General features: G+C 42.7%; 1 protein-coding gene across 2 annotated transcripts in view; it reads right to left on the bottom strand.

The window, feature by feature from the left end:
- The window catches only part of sorcs2 (sortilin-related VPS10 domain containing receptor 2), an 810,245-nt gene that overhangs the window by 61,483 nt on the left and 727,735 nt on the right, over window positions 1-21,027 (bottom strand). For both annotated transcript variants that reach the window (XM_068040075.1, XM_068040081.1), the window contains exons 16-18: window positions 18,003-18,136; window positions 15,930-16,043; window positions 5,481-5,652 (exon numbers count right to left, since the gene is read on the bottom strand). In XM_068040075.1, the coding sequence (XP_067896176.1) occupies window positions 5,481-5,652; window positions 15,930-16,043; window positions 18,003-18,136 (420 nt within the window). The remainder of the gene's footprint in view (window positions 1-5,480; window positions 5,653-15,929; window positions 16,044-18,002; window positions 18,137-21,027) is intronic.

The following is a 21,027-nucleotide window of genomic DNA, read 5'->3' as shown; positions in this document are numbered from 1 at the left end:
AGTATATATTGATGACACAGCAAAGGGTTATTATAAACATTCTTTCGACATACAAATAACAACTAGCCATTACTGAGTGTAATACAAATCATACCAACATTTTCCCATTAAATTCTATATTGACACAAAATCCGTTTTGAAAAATCTTATTAGAAGAAACATTTGATATGCTTATTGTTCTATTACTGCTGTTTCTTTGTGTCTTTTGTGTTCATGAAGTTGTTGGCTATTAATACTAGGGAAGGGAACATTTTCACATTTTTATTGCACTCTAATCATCAAGCATTTGCAAGTCAGATCTGGGTAAAACTCCCTCGACTCTATCTCCAACAAGGTGTCTTATTGCCAAGCCCAGAAGAGCATTCAGAGTGCACCAATGTGAAATTTCCTCACAACTGCTAACTCAGACAATTTAGTCCTAATTATGGAAAATTTTGTTCTGGGGACACACCCAGTAGAAACCTGATTGATTTTGCTCCAAATTTATTTTATATCAGATCCTTACAAAAATTAGAGTTTTGCTTATTATTTCATCAGTTTGGATTGACGCAACCCGAACTGTGATGCTGAAAGCCAACCACACGGACCTACTACATCAGAACCCCTTGAGTATCAAGAGATGGACCATTTTGATGATGTAACTGTGAGATTATGCATTAAAATACTTTATACCCAATATTGTCATTCTGTGTTTAGATATCCTGGAGCGCAGAGCAGAATAATTACCACAGGGATCTAACACATGCATAGAGTTTTTTGTTCATTCATGGGATTTGAGCGTCGCTGGAAAGACCAGCATTTGTTGCCCATCCTTAAACGTCTTTAAGGAGGTGGTGATGAGCTGCCTTCTTGAGCCATTGCAGTCCATATCGTTTAGGTACACTCACAGTGCTGTTAGGAAGGGAGTTCCAGGTTTTTGACTCAGTGACAGTGAAGGAACAGCCACATACTTCCAGGTCGAGATGGTGTGTGGCTTGGAGGGGAACGTGCAGATGATGGTGTTCCCATGCATCTGCTGCCCTTGTCCTTCTAGGTGGTAGAGGTCACGGGTATTGAAGGACCCATGGCGCATTGCTGCAGTGCATCTTGTAGATGGTACACACTGCTGTCATTGTATGCCAGTGGTGGAGGGAGTGAATATTTAAGATGGTGGATGGGGTGCTGGTCAAGTGGGCTGCTTTATCCTGGAGGGTGTCGAGCTTCTGGAGTGATGGTGGAGCTGCAATCATCCAGGTAAGTGGAGAATATTCCATCACACTCCTGACTTGTGCCTTGTAGATAGTGGACAGGCTTTGGAGGGTCAGGAGGTGAGTTACTTGCTGCAGAATCCCCAGCCTCTGACCTATTCTTGCAGCCTTAGTATTTATATGACTGGTCCAGTTAGGTTTCTGGTCAATGGTAATCCTCAGGATGTTGATGGTGAGGGATTCAGTGATGGTAATGCTGTTGAACATCACAAGTAGATGGATAGATTTCTCTAGTTGGAGAGAGCCATACAGCACAGAAACAAGCCCTGCGGCCCATCATGTCTGTGCTGGCCATCAAGCCCCTAACTATTCTAATCCCATTTTCCAGCATTTGGCCCGTAACCTTGTATGCTATGGTGTTTCAAGTGCTCATCTAAATACTTCTTAAATGTTGTGAGGGTTCCTGCCCCTACCACCACTTCATGCAGTGTGGCACGAATGTTACTTGCCATTTTTCAGCCCAAGCCTGAATGTTGTCTAGGTCTTGCAGCAAGTGGGCACAGACTGCTTCATTTAGGCTGGGAAGAAATTATTTTAACTGGGTTCTTGATATCATAGCCTTGATGAGTTTTAGCTTGAAATTATTGATTCTGAATATGCAGGCCTGATTTCTCAGTTTAATACACTTGTTCTGAACTGTGACTAAATTCATTTTAGAGCAGCTCTGATTTCCTTGTTTGAGGTAATCAGACAGCCGTTGTCACACCTTTTGAACTACTTACTGGATTCTAATCACCAGCTGATCAATAGCCTGCCCCAATTTGATAGGTGCTTGCGGCAAACTTTTTAAAAATTATTTTTTCCCAATCAGGTTTAAATATTTGATACATATATTAAACCACAGAGACAACATCCAAATATGGAAAGTTATTGTTGATCGGAAGTCCAGAGTGAAATGGATGTGCTGTTCTTCAATGATGCCACATTCTCACAAGAAGCGCTAATCACTTTCGTATCATTTTCAGCTGTGTACAGTGACAAAGCAAACTAACCACCCAGTGCTAGAATCTTTAGCTCATTCTGGGGTTATTAATAGAATGTTGTAATCATCATAATATATATATATTTACTGACAGCAACAATCAAAGGTAGCAGCTGTGATCTTATTAACACATGCACTTGATTTTATTCCTGTAATTTACGTCAGAGCTACAGCTGATGCTAAAGGCATTCTGTAATTGGTTCCATTTGCTGGCACAAATTGGAAATTTACACTTCCGTATGAATATTAATGGACTCATTTCGACATATTTCTGCCAGGATTTCAATGCTGGGTGTTGTCTGGATTTTCAGGGGAAATGACTACAACGAGAACCAGCTATTGAAAAATCGATGCTGCTCCCCCATTCCTCCAACTAGGAAAGTTTGCTCAAACACAATTAATGGCCAGTCTACTGAGTTAGCTGATCTCTGTCAAAGTGGCAGGAGGGACACTGTACTTAGTCTCAGTGTCCCTGGGCTAAGGAGGGAGGCAAAATTCAACCAGAGTTCCCAATCCTATTGACAACAATTTTTGCTGGAAAGTAAACAGATATGGATATCCATACAATTCAATAATTTCCCAACACTCATTGTCTAATCTTGTACATTGGAAATGAGAGAGATGTCAGAAGGCTGTAGGTGTCCATGGAATCATATGCCAATATGAGTCCAAGTCTTCAAAAACAAGGGAAGAAAACTGGAGGATGGACAAAAAAAGCAAGAAATGAACAAGAAGTCATTAAATTATGGACTGTTTTGAATTTGCCATGTTAAAGAAATAAATAATTTGCTGAATTTTACACTTGTATTGCAATTAACTTGTCCCCCCCCCCCATTACCATACTTGTATACACACAGATGTGTTTTGCATATATACTTTGTAGTGCAGCCTGTTCTGGAATTTTTTTCACAACAAGGAGCTAGTCACTGTGATTTAGAAGAAGGATGCCAAGCAGAAGTTAGAAAAGGTGACCAAAGCCATGGCCGAAGAGGTAGATTTGGAGGAGGTTTATGAAGGTGTGGAAAGACCTGGCAAGGCAGAGTGATCAACAAAGAGAGTTCCATAGTGCCAGGAAGTGATCATTAAATGGTTTGCTGCCAATGATGGGGAAAAGGGGAAACACTCAGTTGCTGGCCTCAGGTGACTGGATGGTGTGAGCTGGAAGAGAGAGCTAGAAGAGGTTACTGAGGTAGGTCAAGAAAAGGCATGGAGAGATTTACAAATGAGGTCTCAGATTTTGAAATCAATTCACTGGAGCATAGGGAAACCAATGAGGTAACCAAGGATAGGGACTTAGTTTGGGATAGGTTTGAACCATTTGGAGTTTGTGTAAAGATGGAGCTCAGCAGTACAGTACTAGAGAAGCTCAGCCAGAAGGTGAGAAAGAACTGGATGAGGGTTTCATTAGTGATGGTCGAAATGTAACTAGTTGATGTTATAAAGGTGGAAACAGACAAATTTTGAGGTCGATAAGGAAGAGTTTTAAAACTCAGCTCAGCTAAGGGTCACACAGGTACACCTGAATCCTAGTAATTACACACCCAACAGCTGGTTATCTCCATGTTTTTCAATTAAATAACATTTTTAGAAATTGGGAAGAAGTTGTTCATGAACAACTGAGTGAGTTTTAAAACTGTCTTTAAAAAACATATATAAAATGCATACGTTCCACATAAACTATGATTTAGTCCTTGAGAGCCACCATTTTCGACATTACAAAGAGATGTGTATTATAATGAAAGACCAAAAAACACTCCATACAATCATCTTTTAAAGACAAGGCTGGAGCTTGCACAGTAACTGGACTCTTGGATCTGAATCTTCATAAACTACATTTTTAAAAAGTATGATGATCATGTTGTTTTAGCTTCAGTCCAATTACAGCTAGTTAGTCTGATTTTTTGAAAGCAAAATTACATAATTTAAGCCTTCTGATGGCTTGCTGGGTAAACGTACTGGACGAAATGGCACTGTGCCATGAAGAATAAGGAGCTTCCTGAATCAATTGCTGTTCTGTGATGAAGTAGCCAGTCTCAGTGAGGGTAGTGGATGTCAGAGAATGATGGAACTGGTGATGACTATGGAGCTTCCATCACTGAACAGTCTGCCAACAGTGAATGTCGCATATCACATATAAAGAATAGGCAACTTGTTGAGGTGCTTGAGGTTCACTGCCCGCCTGTTGAACTGCACTCATAAGGGGTGGGGAAAACTAATGCAGGGAAAATATTTTGTAAGTTGCTTCTATTGGTTTGAAGAAAATATTCCATGAACTAAGTTTCCAATATGGAAATGACCACAGAACATTTGCACTCATCTGGATCAGGAACAAGTAATTGTTCTGGCTACAGCAGGAATTGCATTCACCATTTGGCCATCTGAATGTGGTTGGATATATTTTCATTCTATGCTCAATCAGCAAAGTACTAATCTGAAGCTAAGTGTACTATTAAGTCAGTGTAGAAGTAACAGGTCAATTAAATAACGACTGGTGATGTGTTTCTGCAATCATGGAGGCAAAGGATTTTTTAAATGTTTTATCATCTTTCTCCATTAATCTTTCCTCACTTATCTCCCTCTCTCCAGAAAGTACTGACTTCTCACCAGGGTAGAGTTCTATGGGCAGCAGCTGCAGTTCCAGTACTTCGTTCAAGTAGCCACTATTGACATGTGAACTTACCAGTAAGTGTCAGCAAGCTCAATCCTGTCTTCACCCGATATAAAGTGCACTTCCAGCTGAAATTGCTGAATAGTGATCAGGAATAGAAACTCTGGCCAATTCTTTCTCTAACTCAGGGACACTGTGGCGCCTTTTACTACCACAGCTATAATCAGCTATCTCGGGCAAACTGGGAATTGGATCTGGGACTATATGGATCAGCTACTCACTTGATAAACTCAATGGGCGTGTAGCCAGAGGTGCTCAGGATTTCTGACCATCACTGTCATGACAGCAACAGTTCTTGTGAGGATGGGGTAGGAGAAATCACCTTAACTACTCACAATAAAATGAACTGAGTGAATTGCATCACAGGCCATATATTTACCAGAGTTAGGACAAAATTACAAGCATAGGGGCTTAGTAATCTCCATCGCCCTGTCTCCACTTATATTTCTTACAAATTTAGACCAATGTAAACAAATTTGACTATTTGAACTAGGGAGGGGCGTGTGTGTGTGAGATGTGGTTGAGGTGTGATTGTGATTATCAGCAAATACTCATTTGGCAGAACCTGTTAGGCTCATGTTACCTGATTCTGCGAGACCAAGAATGTAACATCATCACCAGGGTTGACTGCTAGCCTCTCTCCTTTTGTGACTATACGGAGTCCTTTAGGAGCCATTAATGGGCATCGGTACTGCACGGAGCCTTGCCGTTTGTCCACGCCGCCCTTACAGACATTCAGTGCCACCTTCCTGTAACTGTTCAAAACAGACAGAGCTTTAGCATCCAGACCAGTTTACACAGGTACACATATATATGTACAGAAAAAGAAAGGGAGGGGGAAAATGTTTCTTGGCAAACAGCAGATTCAATGCAATTTATCTGGGTTTCTATTTTTCTTCCTCTTGCCATCAGTGCTGGGTGGAAATTGTTCCGAGATGTTTCCCAATCTGGAGAGAAAAACACTAATCAAAATTACTCTAAAACAGCAGCATTGGGAGGCTGCAAGATTACCAATTTCACAACCAGTCACAGGACTCTGAATGAAAACAAGCCGTCAGCAGGCTGATTAACACCTCATCTGTCACATTATTATTGCAGAAACACCTCAGAAAGAAGCACTTCTGTCATACTCTTGGCTTCTGTGCCATGGAGTCTATCGACTTCATACTTCAAATCAGATTTCAGAGCATCAGAACAACAGATAAACAGCTCAACAAACACAAGGCCCAAGATGAAGGCTAGCCACATTGTTTGCAACAATATTTATTATCATGGCACCGATGACCACTTCTGAGCCTTACACACACTATTTCCTTATAATACTGCTATTGAATTTGGCTAGGTTAGTGCAGTGCTCCATTTCATAGAGAAAGTTCACCTGCTATTAGCTAAACACAACATCAAGGTAACCGGGACTGATGAGAAGTCCCCTCCACTTGTCCCTTCTTGAAGATGAGTGAAGAAAACTATAGAGAAAAGCAGAAAATCAGTTTTCATGTTTCAGGTCTCTGAGTGGAAGTGGACATCTTGCAGAATTGTAGAATGCCACATATTTGAAATAGGCCATTTGTCCAACATGTCTGCTCTGGTGTTATTATTCATGTGAGCCACCTTGTCTAATTCCACTCTCCTGCATGGCTCCCATACCCTTTTAACATTCATCTTTTTCAACTAACTATGTAATGGGCTTTTAAAGGATTTATGGACTCTACTTCAACAACTGTTTGTGGCCACATTTTAACAACCCTCTGCGTAAATCATTTTATCTAACTTCCCTTTAATTCCTTTTGTGATTTGTGTCTGACCTTTTACCATCTCACAAGCCAGTGGAAAGAATCTGTCTCTTTTCACCATATTCACCCTTTATAATCTTGACAAACTTTATTTGATTGCATAACTTTTTCAGCTCAAGTGAAAAAAGCCCTAACTTCTCACTTCTAATTATATCACTGATGATAACTTTGCCCTGTACCTTTTCCACTGCCTTAATATGTTTCCCAAAACTGTACATAATGCATATATTGCAGTAGTGTTTAAGTTCAACATTATCTATTTGTTTTTGTATACTATTCCTCTGAATACACAACCAAGAATTTCATTTGGCATTTTGGTGGCCCTGATTAATTCCTGTTCTCCCAAGTGCTTCATAATTTCATTGCAGCAACTTGGATGGAGGTTTGGCAGAAACTTGGTTAATGTGCATAAATGGTTTTCCACTAAAGTTACAGCAGTACCCATCTACAAGCTCACCTGAAAATTGCATTGGAGGAGGTTGGGGGGCCTTGGGCGACTGAGGGGGAGATGATGTGCCCCCCCCCCACCCCACCAGCCAACCTCACAATTTTCCACTACGAGCCAAAATGGAGCTGTAAATCGACTCCCCCACCAATCCCTCTGCCCCAACATTAATTTAAGATCTCATCACCAAAATAATTAAGGCAGAGTTTAGAAGTAATTTTTTTTTGAAGATGGTTGTTTGAACAGTGACATCTCTATCAGAAAAACTGGTGAAACCAGAATAGAGTTGGATAAATATTTGAAAAAGAAAAAGAATCAAAAGGATGTGAGGCAAGGACCAAGGATAGGCACCAACATGTTGCATCACAGACATTTGACAAAATTATGGACTCAGGCGTGGACATGGGGGCAATTAATCTATATAAAGTACAGCCAACCTAATGCCATCACAACACACACCTGGCATTGTGTTTGCTTGCACAGGTAGTCAATGTCTGTCCGCACACTTGATGTAGCGAATCTGGATAGATGTCATCTATCCGGAGTGACCTTGATCTCTATCTCTCCCTCTCTGTCTCAATCCCCATCCCCTCTCTGTGTCCATCTATCACCCCTCTTTCCTCCCTCTCTCTCTCTGTCCATCCCTCTCCCCCTCCCTCACTCCTTTCTCTCTCTCCCCCTCCCGCCTCTCTCCCCCCCACTCTCTCTCCCTCCTCTGCCCTCTCTCTCACCCCTCACTCTCACCCCCACCCTCTCTCTATCTCCTGCCTCCCTCCCCCCTCTGTCTTTCCCCACTCTCTCTCTTCCCCAACCCCTCTCTCCCCACTCTCTCTCCCTCTGTCACTACCCTCTCTCTTTCCCGCCACCTCCCTTCTCCCTCTCCCCCTCTCTCCTGTTCTTCCCTATGACTTCTGCCTGAACTCCCCTCCTTCCCCAGAGCTTTGACTTTCAATTTGTTATCTTCCTTTGGAAGTTTTTTTTTATCTGTAACATCTGCAGAGGCATTGAAATTCTGCAGTGTTCTCCTTCAATGGGAGACCAGCAGGAACCCTGGAGAATTGCATAAATGGCTAAAAACGCCCCTTTATGATGTTCCACTGGTATCCTCTATTATGATGAGAGACCAGGTGAAACTCCACAGACATACCAGGCCACAGTCATACAATTCGTTCTTGACTAACATGCAATTTCTGCCAAGAAATATATTTTGTTCAAGATTTCTTTAACTGTAGAAAGCAAGCAATAATTTTGCAAATCTTTGCCCTTCTGCCCATTCATATTATTAATATAGTAAGTCAGTCTTAACCAAAAGAGTACCTCAGGAAACCTACATTATATACAAAATTGATCCAGTTCAAAGGTACTGTTATCTCTAGATAAAATTTGGCCACGTCTACTACTTTGTGTTAAGTATAAAGAGTGGATAATTTGGGTATATTCACTTGGAGACAAGTTTTGTTTTTGATGAGCGATTTGCCAGTTTAACTGAGAGAAAAACAGAGGGTCTTCAAGTAAAGGCCAGTGTTATGCTAGGCCCCCACCTGCCAAGAATGATGCATATTCATTTCACCATATGGACATTAAATTTCAAATTGTTGCTGGGATGAAGAGAAGGCCTGTTACAAGGACTGACAGACTAGGATGGAGGACATCTGCATACCAACAGGGACAAGAGAGATTACTTCCCTGATCTACTTCTCCTAAAATGGACTTTGATTACCAGGTATTGTGCGTAAGAGGAGCATTCCAGAGACTGCTAAAGTGATACAATCCACAAACTGGTTAAACCAGCTGGTCACATGACTAACTGGCTGGTCTGGGGTTTTTTGAACTAGCCACAGAGAGTTTGAACTGGGAAAGACTGTTTGCTCCTGGAGTGAGAAGACCTCTCCTGTCTACACCTATCTCTTTCTCACAAGCCTCTGGACCCACTGAAGACACATGAACTTCAAGAGAGAAAAGTCTTCCAGATTGAACAAGGTTTAAGAATAATACTGGGCCCCAACAAAAAGCAAGACCTCCCTACAATGAAGGACTTTACAGCGAGCTCTAAGAACAGTAACCAAAACCATCTTCGGATACTGCCTCAAACTTTTGCACTTTATTTCTGCTGCTCTTTTCTGTCTCTATCTGCATGTGTGTATCGCGTATGCATGTTCGTGTGGGCGCATAGACGTTAACCAAATTAGAGTTTAAGTTTAATAAAGTTGAACCTTTTTTCTTTAACCCTAAGAAAACCTGTTTGGCTAGTTTCTTTGCCTTATAATTGGAAGTTAGTGAATAAGGATTCACTAAGGGGGAGCTATAAAAACGATGTTTTTAAAATTAAACCCCATTACGGTAAGACCAGATGTAGGCTGAGAGGGAACCCTAGACCCCTTTCTCACCTGGTCGTAAAAGGCAGCTATTAACAACCTAAACACTATCTTTTAATAGCATATGCTCCTTCCCTAAAACCTATTACTTCCTAAAATAAAATGTTCTCTCCGATTCAAGGGGAATATTGCTCTTTTAGTGATAAAAGATGGTTTGTTTATGTTACTGTTAGCCAGAAGTTTCCTGCAGAGCATGGCTATTGTAGTCTTTCTGCAACTACAGGGCTCTGATTTTAACTTGGAGTGGGAATCAGGTGGGTGGGTGCCAAGGCAAATCGTCCAGAGCTCAGCAACGTGAGGCCAGAGGATTTTAATTCGAGGCCTCATCAGCATGCCTCCGGACAGTTTTCTACCCAAAAGTTTGTGGGAAAAGAAAACAGGCTGGCGGACAGCAGCACAATGTTGGGCAACAAGGTAATCTGAAGGAATATTCCCCAGAAATCAGGTAAGTCAATCGGAAGGGGAGGGATCATGGAGCAGGGGAATTCTAACCTAATCCTGTAGGGCCTGGAGGAGCACTCTTGCTCCTCGTGGTCCCACACAGAATGCCAAGAAAGTAAAAGGTCTCATCCAGCCTTAACGCTTCTTTCCACTAGGTGGACCTACAACTGCTACAACCGCTTCCTTTCTCAGATCCACAGTTAAAATAGCAGTCAAGCCTCAATTGTGTTATCAGAATCAGATATGCCTATTTAAGGAAGGTGCAGGTTAAATTGGATAGTTCCTGAAAACAGGCACAGGGGTCATGATTTGCAATTAACTCACATTGGTTGATTGCAATGTCGGTATCATGCCAACTTCGTACTGCCTGCTCATTTGAATGATCTCAGCATTAGCCAGCATTAACCATGTTGTTTATTGCCTAGTCCCACCAGCAGTGGACCAATATCATGAGCAGCTAGCACCCCTTAAAGCTAGCTTGAATTGCTTAAAGCTACTATGCACCTCTTAAAGGGGAGGTGCATTACAGCTGGAGCAGGTGCTTGGAGTCATGGTTGAAGTGACTCTGACATGGGAAACACTGAAGAATGACATAACATGGGAGAGAGTGGGGTCCAAGGTTTTTGGACACTGCACTGGAGATCTTGGTAGGGGAGGTGGAAAGGAGGATAGATACCCCATATCTGCATCAGGGAAGTAGGCCCTTCAGACACCCAATCAAAAGGCAGTGGAAACCGTTAGCTGTGGAGGTCAATACGAGGAGTCAAGCCCGAGGATCTAGATGCAGCACTGCAAGAAGTTTAATGACCTCACACAAGTGGTCAAGGTCAGTGAATGCATCTTCAAATTCTGCATCCTACCAACTGCACCACGAACTTCAGACACTACTCAATTCAGCACACTCCCATCACCCACCAAGCAACGATCTCCATCAATCAGGACTTGCACCTGACATTTATATGCTTCACCTCACCCTCACTGCTGCAAGCCTCACACCTACATCTCTTGGGTTGCACATGCTGCCAGCTATCAACCATGACAGCCACATTAGCCAAACTGACTATACCATACTTCCCTCTCTCTTGCAGGACAAGATGGTGCATAACCAGGGGCAGCAGGCTGTAACTGGAGGGAACAGACATGCCTGATTGTCCTAACTCCCATGGAGGAGACCGTTCCAACCATTATTGCAATAGGTAGAGGAGGTGCTGAAACCATCAAAGATGGCCGTATGCTCACAACTAATACTCATCCCCACATCCACTTCCCCCTTATCCAACACTCTTCTGATTTACAAGTTGGTGTCAGCATGCATCTCTTACTTTCCCTTGAACCCTCCCCGCACCACAACCTTACCCTTGTGGCTTTTTCCTTTCAGACACCCAAGAGGAGCAACCTGTGTCACAGCTGTCCAGCAATCTGTCCTCCAATAGGTACTCAGATTGCTGAGGTGTCACCCCGGGGCAGAGGCAATGGCTCAGTGGAGCACAAACCTGCTGTCCTCTCTCAGGATGACAGCATTCATCTTCACACCCCTGCCACTCTACCAGCGCCATTGCTGTTGTCTGTCGGCCAGCCTATCCAGACTGTTGCCACGCATGCTATATTCACTATAACCCCAATGACTCCCAAAGCTATCTCAACTACACTTCCTCACACCCTGCTTCCATTCTCCCAGTTTTTCCTTCTCCGTTGCATCTGTTCTGATGATGCAACCTTCCATACCAGCGCTTCTGATATGTCTTCCTTTTTTCCTCAACTGAGGATTCTCCCCCTACTGTAGTTGACAGGGCCCGCGACCGTGTCCAATCCATTTCCTGAACTTCTGTTCTACCCCTTCCACTCCTCTCAGAACCACGATATGATTCCCCTTGTCCTCACCTTCCACCTCACCAGCCTCCTTATTCAATGGATTGTACTCTGCCATTTTCGCCACCTCCAGCATCGTGCCACCACTAAATATAGCTTCCCTCCCCTCCCCTTTCAGCATTCTGTAGGGACTGTTCCCTCCATGACACCCTGGTCTACTCCTCAATCACCCCCAACACCCTGTCCCCTGCCTACAGCACTTTTCCATGCAAGCACAAGAGATGCAACATCTGCCCTTTTACCTCCTCTATCCTCACCGTCCAAGGCCCCAAACACTCCTTCCAGGTGAAACAGTGATTTACTCGTACTTCTCTCAATTTAGTATACAGTATTCGCTGCTCACAATGCGGTCCGCTCTCCACTGGGACAGCAAATGCAGATTGGGTGACCACTTTGCAGAACACCTCCAATCAGTCCACAAGGATGACCCCAAGCTTCCGGTGGCCTGCAATTTTAATTCTCCACTTTGCTCTCATGCTGACATCTCTGTCCTTGTCCTACTGCAGTGTTCCAATTAAGCTCAACAGAACCTTGGCGAACAGCACCTCTTTTTTTTTTTATTAGGCACTTTGCAGCCTTCCAGACTCAACACTTAAGTTCAACAATTTCAGACCATAATCTCTAACCCCCATTTGCTTTCCTTGTTTTGGTCTTAATCTTGTTTTCTCTTGTTTTGCTTTTGGACGGCAGCTGATTATTATTCTGCCATTCACACCTCCTCTGGACACATCATTTGGCTCTTTACTTGTCCCTTACTACTCCCTTTGGCTCTGCCCCACAAACTCTTCTGTCATTTAATGTCTCCCATCTTCCACCCTATCACAGACCTTCCATTTTGTTCTTTTTCTACTCTCCCCCAGTTGACCCACTTAAAACCTTTCACATTTCTAACTTTTCCCAATTCTGATGAAGGGTCATCTGAAACGTTAACTCTGTTCCTCTCTTCACAGATGCTGCCTAACCTGCTTAGTATTTCCAGCATTTTCTGTTTTTATTTCATTTATAAATCTGGTTTGGAAAGTTTATTTTGTGGTGGCTTTTATTTTGCGCGTTGTGACCAAGCTGACATTGTGATGATCAGTGACAGAGGGAAAGTAAGGCATAGGACTGTCGGTGAATGGAGAATTAGGGTTGTGATACTTGCATTGCATTTGGAGGAGCTCTTCACAGACAGCCTATATCCCACGGCCAGATGGCCTGTCCAGATTGCCTCCTTCCCTTCTTCCATACTCCTGCTCCTTAAATGCTCACTGTAAAGCTGGTGTCAAGGACTGTCTCCTCATGATGGTGGCTGACAAGGGTGCGTGCACTCTGTTGATCCCATTGTGGCACTCTAAGGGCGCTTCAAGAAATTGGTACGAACGAGTCCAATTTCTCACCCACTGTCCCTCTTGCCTGCTTAAATAGCAGGTTAAAATTGTAGGCTGTGCCATCGGGGATGTTGATGGGTGAGTCATATGGACGATTGTAACTGTCTGCCCCCCTGGTTTCTGCTGAGAAGGCAGGGCTAAAATAGCCACTATGTTTCTGTGTTAGTGAAGAGTATGCTCTTTTTAGTCAACAGAAAGTAGAAAGACAGTCGAGAAGGTGAGAAGGAACGATCTATGAGACGCCAGTACTTTGAAGTATCCTCATTTATGTCAATATGTTCCTGGATATGGAACTTGCACTGACAGGTTATCACTTTACTTTTAGTGCTGACACATTGGAAATCTTGGCATTACATCAGCATCGAAGTTCAGTGCAACAATAGTACTGGTACCATTAAAAAGGACACCACAGCTCCCAATAAAATAAGAAATCAATTAGTATTCCAAAATTAATTCGTTCAGAATACTAATTTCTTCTCATTTTATTGGAAACAATGGTATCCGATTAGAATGCATTCCTAGTGCGATATATTTTTAATATAACGGATCCATTTTATTAATTTGAACTTCTGCCACAAAACTTTGTGTAACACCCACAATTAAAAAGAGGATACAATGATGTGGGGGTGACTTTTCATTGAACCTTCTAGGGAAACCAATCACTTGCCCAGTGTTAAACCCACCCGATTTTCATCAAATTGATTTATAAGGAACGAAAATCAGGCATGTTCTTCAATGGGAGAACAATGGGCTCTGCCAGATTGTGTCAGCCTAGTCTCAGTGGTCACTGAATCAGATGGCTGTGAGTTCAAGTCAGACTCCAGAGACTATAATCTAGACTGACACTCAGGTCGGGATTTTATCTGGGTGACGGAGGTCGAGACCTCCGGCTAAAGTGCCACCGAGAACCCCATGTCGCCCCTTCTGTGAGAGACCCGTTGAATCAAGTGCCAATTAGGCACTTAACTGGACAGCAGCAGGCCTTCCACGGAATCAAGGACTCTGGCCACGAAAGCTCCACCCTCTGAGAGCTGCCGGCCAATCAGAGGCCGGCAGCTCTATAACTGAGCAGCATCACTGCATAGGTGGTGGCTGCTGCTGGTGGACCACCTACCAGAGGGCCAGGAGGGGCGCTGGACCCAGACCACAGGTAAATCAGGGTGGGAGGGGTCTTGTGGGGTGGGGGTCGCAGGGCGTGGGTTGTAGGGGGGTCAGCAGAAAGGGCAGGGGCTGGCTCTCAGTGGGCCCTCCGTTACCCGATGCTGGGTCCCTTGTTCAGGCACTAAGTGCCTTTTAACAAGGGACCCACCCATGGAGCCGGCAAGCAACCCACACGGTTTTTCTTGCCGTGCTTACCGTGCGGCGACAGGCCTGCCCGCTGCTTGGTTAATCGCGATGGCAGGATAAGGCCCTTAACTGGGCATTAATTGCCCACTAAAAAGCCTCAATTGGCGATGGGGTGGGAAGGGCGTTCACAGGCCTTCTTGTCACGGACTTAATTTTGGTGGAGATGGGAAGATGGCGGGGTCCGCCCCCCACCCCCCATCACTGTCTCACCCGATTTTATGCTATCCCCACCTCCAAATCCGCTACGGGAGAGAACATAAAATTACCCCCAGTATATCTGGTCATTATCACATTGCAGTTTGTGGAATCTCACTGCTGTGTTTCCTACATTACAACAGTGACTACATTTCAAAAGTACTTCGTTGGTTGTAAAGTGCTTTGGATGTCCTGAGGTCATCCTGTTCTTTACTCTTCAGGCAGTGAAGATGAAATTTTATCCCATGAGGACGTGGCCCTTTATCTCAATATATCCTTGTATGTATTTCAACGACACAGGGAGGAGAAAGCTATTCATGGTCAAAAAAAAAAATCCCTAGCATTAGAAGAATGCAGTTACCAATATGTCCCATAATACAGTACACACAGACCAATGAAAGAATGGTGGGTGTAGGGTGGAGGGGACAGAAGTTATGAATTATCATCTCTCAGAAACAGCAGGCAGAATTTTCGATTACCAATGGAGGCAGAAAGGCCCGGAAATTGGTGTCGGAGAGCATTGTGCCAGGTTGCAGGCATGTTCCCGCCTCCAGGTCATTTTCATTCTGAAAGGAGCAGTGGGGTGATCTATTAGGCCAATTAAATAGCCTATTAAGGCCACTCAGCAGAAGCTGACTGGAATTTTCCAGTTGGCTTGCGGGTCCCCCACTGGGGCCAAAACCTGGCAGGGGATGGAGGGGACCTCCAGGCAGCAGACTGGGAGGGTGAGGTGGGGAAGGGAGGGGAGGGCGAGCAATGTGTTATCCCACTAGGGATTCCATCCCTACCCCGTAACTCATCGTGGCTGTCAGGCCACAGACACAGCCTGGCTGCTGATGCCTTTTTAAATTGAAAATGTTTTACCTTGTCTTCAGACAGCACCTCCATCGTGAGGTGCCCTCTTTCTCTCTTACTTGCATTGGAAACTCGCACCTCCAATGGTGGTGCTGCAGAGGTGTCATTGCTGAAGCGCCTCTTATTGGCCCTCCAGCATCAGGAGCCCGCCCGCTGTTCTTAATTGGATGGTGAGCACGTTCCCTGGTCATGAATGAGTCATCCCTACAAAAATTGCATTAGCCGTTTGATGCCGACACGACACGGATTCAGGACCTGGAAATTAACCCAACATCAGGAACCCTATTCCAAAACAATAATCTAGCCCAGCTTCTTTCCTTTCCTGACATGTGCAGTACCTACCCAGAGCTTCTGGTGTATGTCTGTCCCAATTTACAGTCCTCAGAAGGTGAATCTGGATTGTACCAAAATGCTGGGACACATCTGCCATTAGCTTGCTGTTCAAATCCATAGTCACTGCAAAAAACACAATGATCAAATGAAGACTAAATACGTGAAAGTATTCAAACGACACAGGAATAAATTTTCAACCAGTTGTCTGGGTGTAATACTAGTGCTGTGGATCAGACACCTGTTACAGAAAGCACCCTGTTTTCATTTCCATTTATCTCTATTACAGGTCTGGGTCACGCCTGGGAGGCAAGTTGAAAATCTACCCTACAGATTCTAAATAACTTATATATTAAGGAACTCCACTAAGCTGGGTTATGTACAGAGGGGCGGAATTGTACCATTCAGGCTCCAAATTGTTGTAAATAGGTCTTTGACTGGCATCTATGGTCTTCTCTTTGGCAGTGTTGCTCACCAATTTGAAATGGGGCAGCAGTATGCGGATGGCCTCGTCTGTGGGAGTAGGCTTATTAAACATGAGCATCACTTTTTAATTTTTATTTCAAAGTCTGTTTATACATATATTATATTATTGCTGTATTGCATTTTGTTGTTTAAGTCAGAGATTTTGCATTAAATACTTCAATATTAATAACAAATATATGAGTACGGGATACTCCGTGTGGTTGATGCATGCTAATGCCTACACTGAAGGAATAACTGGGGCACAGTCACTGTATGTTTACCTGGTGATAAAATACTGTTGAACAGGAAATAACAAAACCACTATGTATTCCTAAGGCAGCGCATTTTGCACAAAATGCTTTACTTTGCAAAGTCTTTGAAGCTCCACTAAGTCAACGGCGTGTGATATATTGCCTATACATGTTCTGTAACTCCTTGAAAAACACACTGCCCTTGATTACACACAATCTGAAGCATGTTGCAAGACAGCCACAGTATTGGCAGGATGTCACTCAGCACAAATATTCAATTTAGCAACGTCAGGGATAATTTTGCAAATCAGTTCTCTGAACACTACAAAATAATGTTCCCACCACCGCCCCCCACCCCCCCCCCCCCCCCCAAATATCTGTTGCACAAGGCTCTGCACTAGTTCAGAAATTTACTGTTAACTCAACATTAAGATGAATTAGCAGCTTCAAATACACCTCAGTCTGTGTCTAATTCAATTTATTATTTACAAGGTTTTTTCTTTAATTCTATTGCTGATGGATGTCAGATGGCACCAAAATGCAATAGGTTCTGCGATCAACTCACATGATTTGACAAGCAGTGCTTTTGGGAACTATTTAATTGAATGATTCAGAGGAACATTATTGTTTCAATATATTATGACTAAGCACTAAACTACATAAACTCTACTCCCATGATGGTTTTTACAGTAAATACATGTGAATTATGAGCTTCATAGAACAAAATGTTCAATGATTCAAGTTTTGATCTGTGCTGATTTAGTTGGTTTCAGCCAGGACAGAATTCAGAGCACTGCAAATGGTTTAAGGGACAGTACAGTGAGAAAAAAAAAAAATCAATTTGGGACCCTGTTCCCTAACTACATGTAGTAACCCTCTGGAAAATGCAGGTGTAGGATGCTGACTGAGAACTGGATCAAACATGGGAAGCACTCATCAAACTGTACCACAACATAAGTCAGAATCTACCTAAAGAGAGGAGAGAAGTTTGGAGGAAAATCCACACAAGTAATTATGACAAAAAAATAAAATAAAATACTGCAGAGCTGGAAGTCTGAAAAGATTATTTTAAAAAGCCAGAAATACCCAACAGGTCAGGGAACATCTGTGGAAAACAGTGGTTAGAGTTTCAGGCCTTAAGCGCATCCTCAAGGCTAGAAATTATTAGCTTGTGTTCATCACATCTTTATATTAGCATATCACACAGGCTGATATTCACATAGAAAGCATAAAACAAATAGGGCAAGTATTGCAATGATTTTAAGTATTTAAATTTAATACTATATCAAGCAATTTCTAATCTTGTTATTTGTAATTCTAATGTATTAAACAGACCCCTGATTAAACTGTCAAAGGAACAAGTAATTACCACTCAAAATCAAACTCTGTGCACTGGCAAGGATTCGATGTAAGGGCTGATGTGAAGTTCTTTCCTTTAATACACCATGATGATATTTTTCGCTTACGGAATTGTCTCTGCTCTCCCATGATGCAATGCTCATCCTAAGTAAAAACATATTGAGGATCAGTACGTACAGATTAGTACTTTATAGAATCACAGACTGATAAAGCAGAGGAGGCGGCCATTCAGCATTTTGGTAGAGCTACCTAATTAGTTCCACTCCCCTGCTTTTGCCCCATAGCCCTGTACATTTTTCCCTTCAAATATTTATTTTATCCAATTCTCTTAGGAATGTTACCATTGAATCTACTTCCACCATCATTACAGGCAGTGCATTCCAGATCATGACAGCTCACTGTTGAATTGTGAAAATTACATGGAATCTCCAACAAAACTATGAGTTCAAATGGTGCCTAATGAAATAGGACTTCATGTAAACTGTAGTTTTGCCTGACATATTGACCTGGATTTTCCTCTTGGAGAGGTGATGGAGATTTCCCTGTGCACTTTATGTAGTAAAATCTTAAAGCTGTATAGAATGTATGATTTTGTCAGACACAGCACACAAGAGGGAATATTTTTACTTGGTGGTAACCCAAACACTGTCACTGCATGTTTCATGTGTATCATTGTGTCTGCAGGTCGATGCTACTAAACGGTTTCTCCCTACCCCCACCTCTACGCCAGCATTAAGAAGCTACATTAAGGTTCAGGGGCTAAGGGTGCAAGAAAACTCAGCAGAGCTGAGAAACAACTGCTCCAAGCATTCCAGTTTATAATGATATCAGAACATATTAACACTATAAGAAGCTTCTACTAATTCATAGAGCTGATACTGGGGCTTGTTTGAAGGCACTTGAAAGCAAAAGCAGCCTTCTGAAGTTAGGCTTCTGTGAGCTTGCTGCAGGCTAAAATTTCAAACGAGGGACCAACAACTGTGAAAAATATAGGAAAACATGGTTTGAGACTACAGGATTTGGAAGAATACATTTTTAATAGCAATATTTCCTTTATTTAATTTTATATTATTTACAGGGCAGGTATATCTCATTAATGTGCAATCGGTACTACTCCAAATCTGATGTTGACTGTTGTTCTTATTGTAATGCTGCTTGTCTGATCCAAAGGAGTTGAGAATCCGTAGACTGCTTTGCATCGGAGTGAAAAGAACAAACAGCTGCTGGTAGAATGTGCAGCACATGAGTGTCTGGCAGTGCTAATGTCAGGAGGACAGCAATGGCTACAGCTTTTCTCATAGCGAGACATGTCAGTCCTGCTTGGTTAGAAGTGGCATCAGCACATACATTTTATCAATCACTGACTGCATTTGAATCAGTCAAGTCGAGTTTTACTTTTACTGGGCTTCACAAAAATTGCTAAAATGTAAACCAGACTCTAAGTGGTTTTTCTGCTTTGGGCGCAATTGGCAATCTGAGCTCAAAATGAGATCAAAATTGCCCTAGTTTTCAGAAGTGGTTTCTTTTCTCAAATTTCCACTCAAATTTATTTGCATATCACCATAGCTTCCATGAAACAGTGCAATTGGGTAGCATTTTGGAAAATAATTTTTAAAACATTCTGTATTTAAAAAATCCATGATATATTTTACAGTGGTTTTATTAACACAGCTGAAAGGAGGTTTATCACAAAAAGTAAGCATTTTTTATCTGTGTCTAGTTCACCATCTGTGAGTAACCTGATTTTAAATAACTGAAAATGACTTTAAAAAACTATAGAGAACCATTTCCAGTTACGTTGATGAATGCTGGTCAGTTTCTTAGTAGATTAATCTTTCTTATTAAAAAGTTTTTAAAAGGTGCTAATAGTTTCCTGGCGCCTCAAAAAAAAAAAGCAGCTTAATTTTAGGAGGCTTTTAGAAGACCAGGAAATGGATGCAGTTACATAGAAACATAGAAAATAGGAGCATTAGTAGGCCATTCGGCCCTTCGAGCCTGCTCCGCCATTCATTATGATCATGGCTGATCATCAAACTCAGTAACCCTGATCCCACTTTCGCCCCAAACCCTTTGATCCCTTTAGACCCAAGAGCTATATGTAACTCCTTCTTGAAAACATACAATGTTTTGGCCTCAACTGCTTTCTGTGGTAGCAAATTCCACAGGCTCACCACTCTCTGGGTGAAGTAATTTCTCCACATCTCAGTCCTGAAAGGTTTGCCCCATATCCTTAGGCTATGACCCTTGGTTCTGGACTCCCCCACCATCGGGAACATCCTTCCTGCATCTACCCTGTCAAGTCCTGTTAGAATTTTATAGGTTTCTATGAGATCCCCCTCACTCTTCTGAACTCCAGCAAATATAATCCAAACCGACTCGATCTCTCCGCAGACGTCAGTCCCACCATCCCAGGAATCAGTATGGTAAGCCTTCGCTGCACTCCCTCGATAGCAAGAACATCCTTCCTCAGATAAGGAGACAAAAACTGCACACAATATTCCAGGTGTGGCTTCACCAAGGCCCTGTATAATTGCAGCAAGACATCCCTGCTCCTGTACTCGAATCCTCTCGCTGTGAAGGCCATCATACCATTTGCCTTTTTTACCACCTGTTGCACCTACCTGCTTACCTTCAGCGACTGGTATACGAGAACACCCAGGTCTCGCTGAATATTCCCCTCTCTCAGTTTATAGCCGTTCAGATAATAATCTGCCTTCCTGTTTTTGCTACCAAAATGGATAACCTCACATTTACCCACATTATACTGCATCTGCCATGCATTTGCCCACTCACTCAACTTGTCCAAATCACCCTGAAGCCTCTCTGCATCCTCCTCACAACTCACCCTACCACCCAGTTTTGTGTCATCTGCAAATTTGGAGATATTACATTTATTTCCCTCATCTAAATAATTAATATATATTGTGAGTAGCTGGGGTCCTAGCACCAATCCCTGCGGTACCCCACTAGTCACTGCCTGCCATTCGGAAAAAGAGCCATTTATTCCTACTCTTTGTTTCCTGTCTGCCAACCAA

Source organism: Heterodontus francisci, chromosome 1, assembly GCF_036365525.1.
Source record: "Heterodontus francisci isolate sHetFra1 chromosome 1, sHetFra1.hap1, whole genome shotgun sequence".
In the NCBI taxonomy this organism is placed as follows: Eukaryota; Metazoa; Chordata; class Chondrichthyes; order Heterodontiformes; family Heterodontidae; genus Heterodontus; species Heterodontus francisci.
This window is presented reverse-complemented; position numbering and strand designations above follow the sequence as displayed.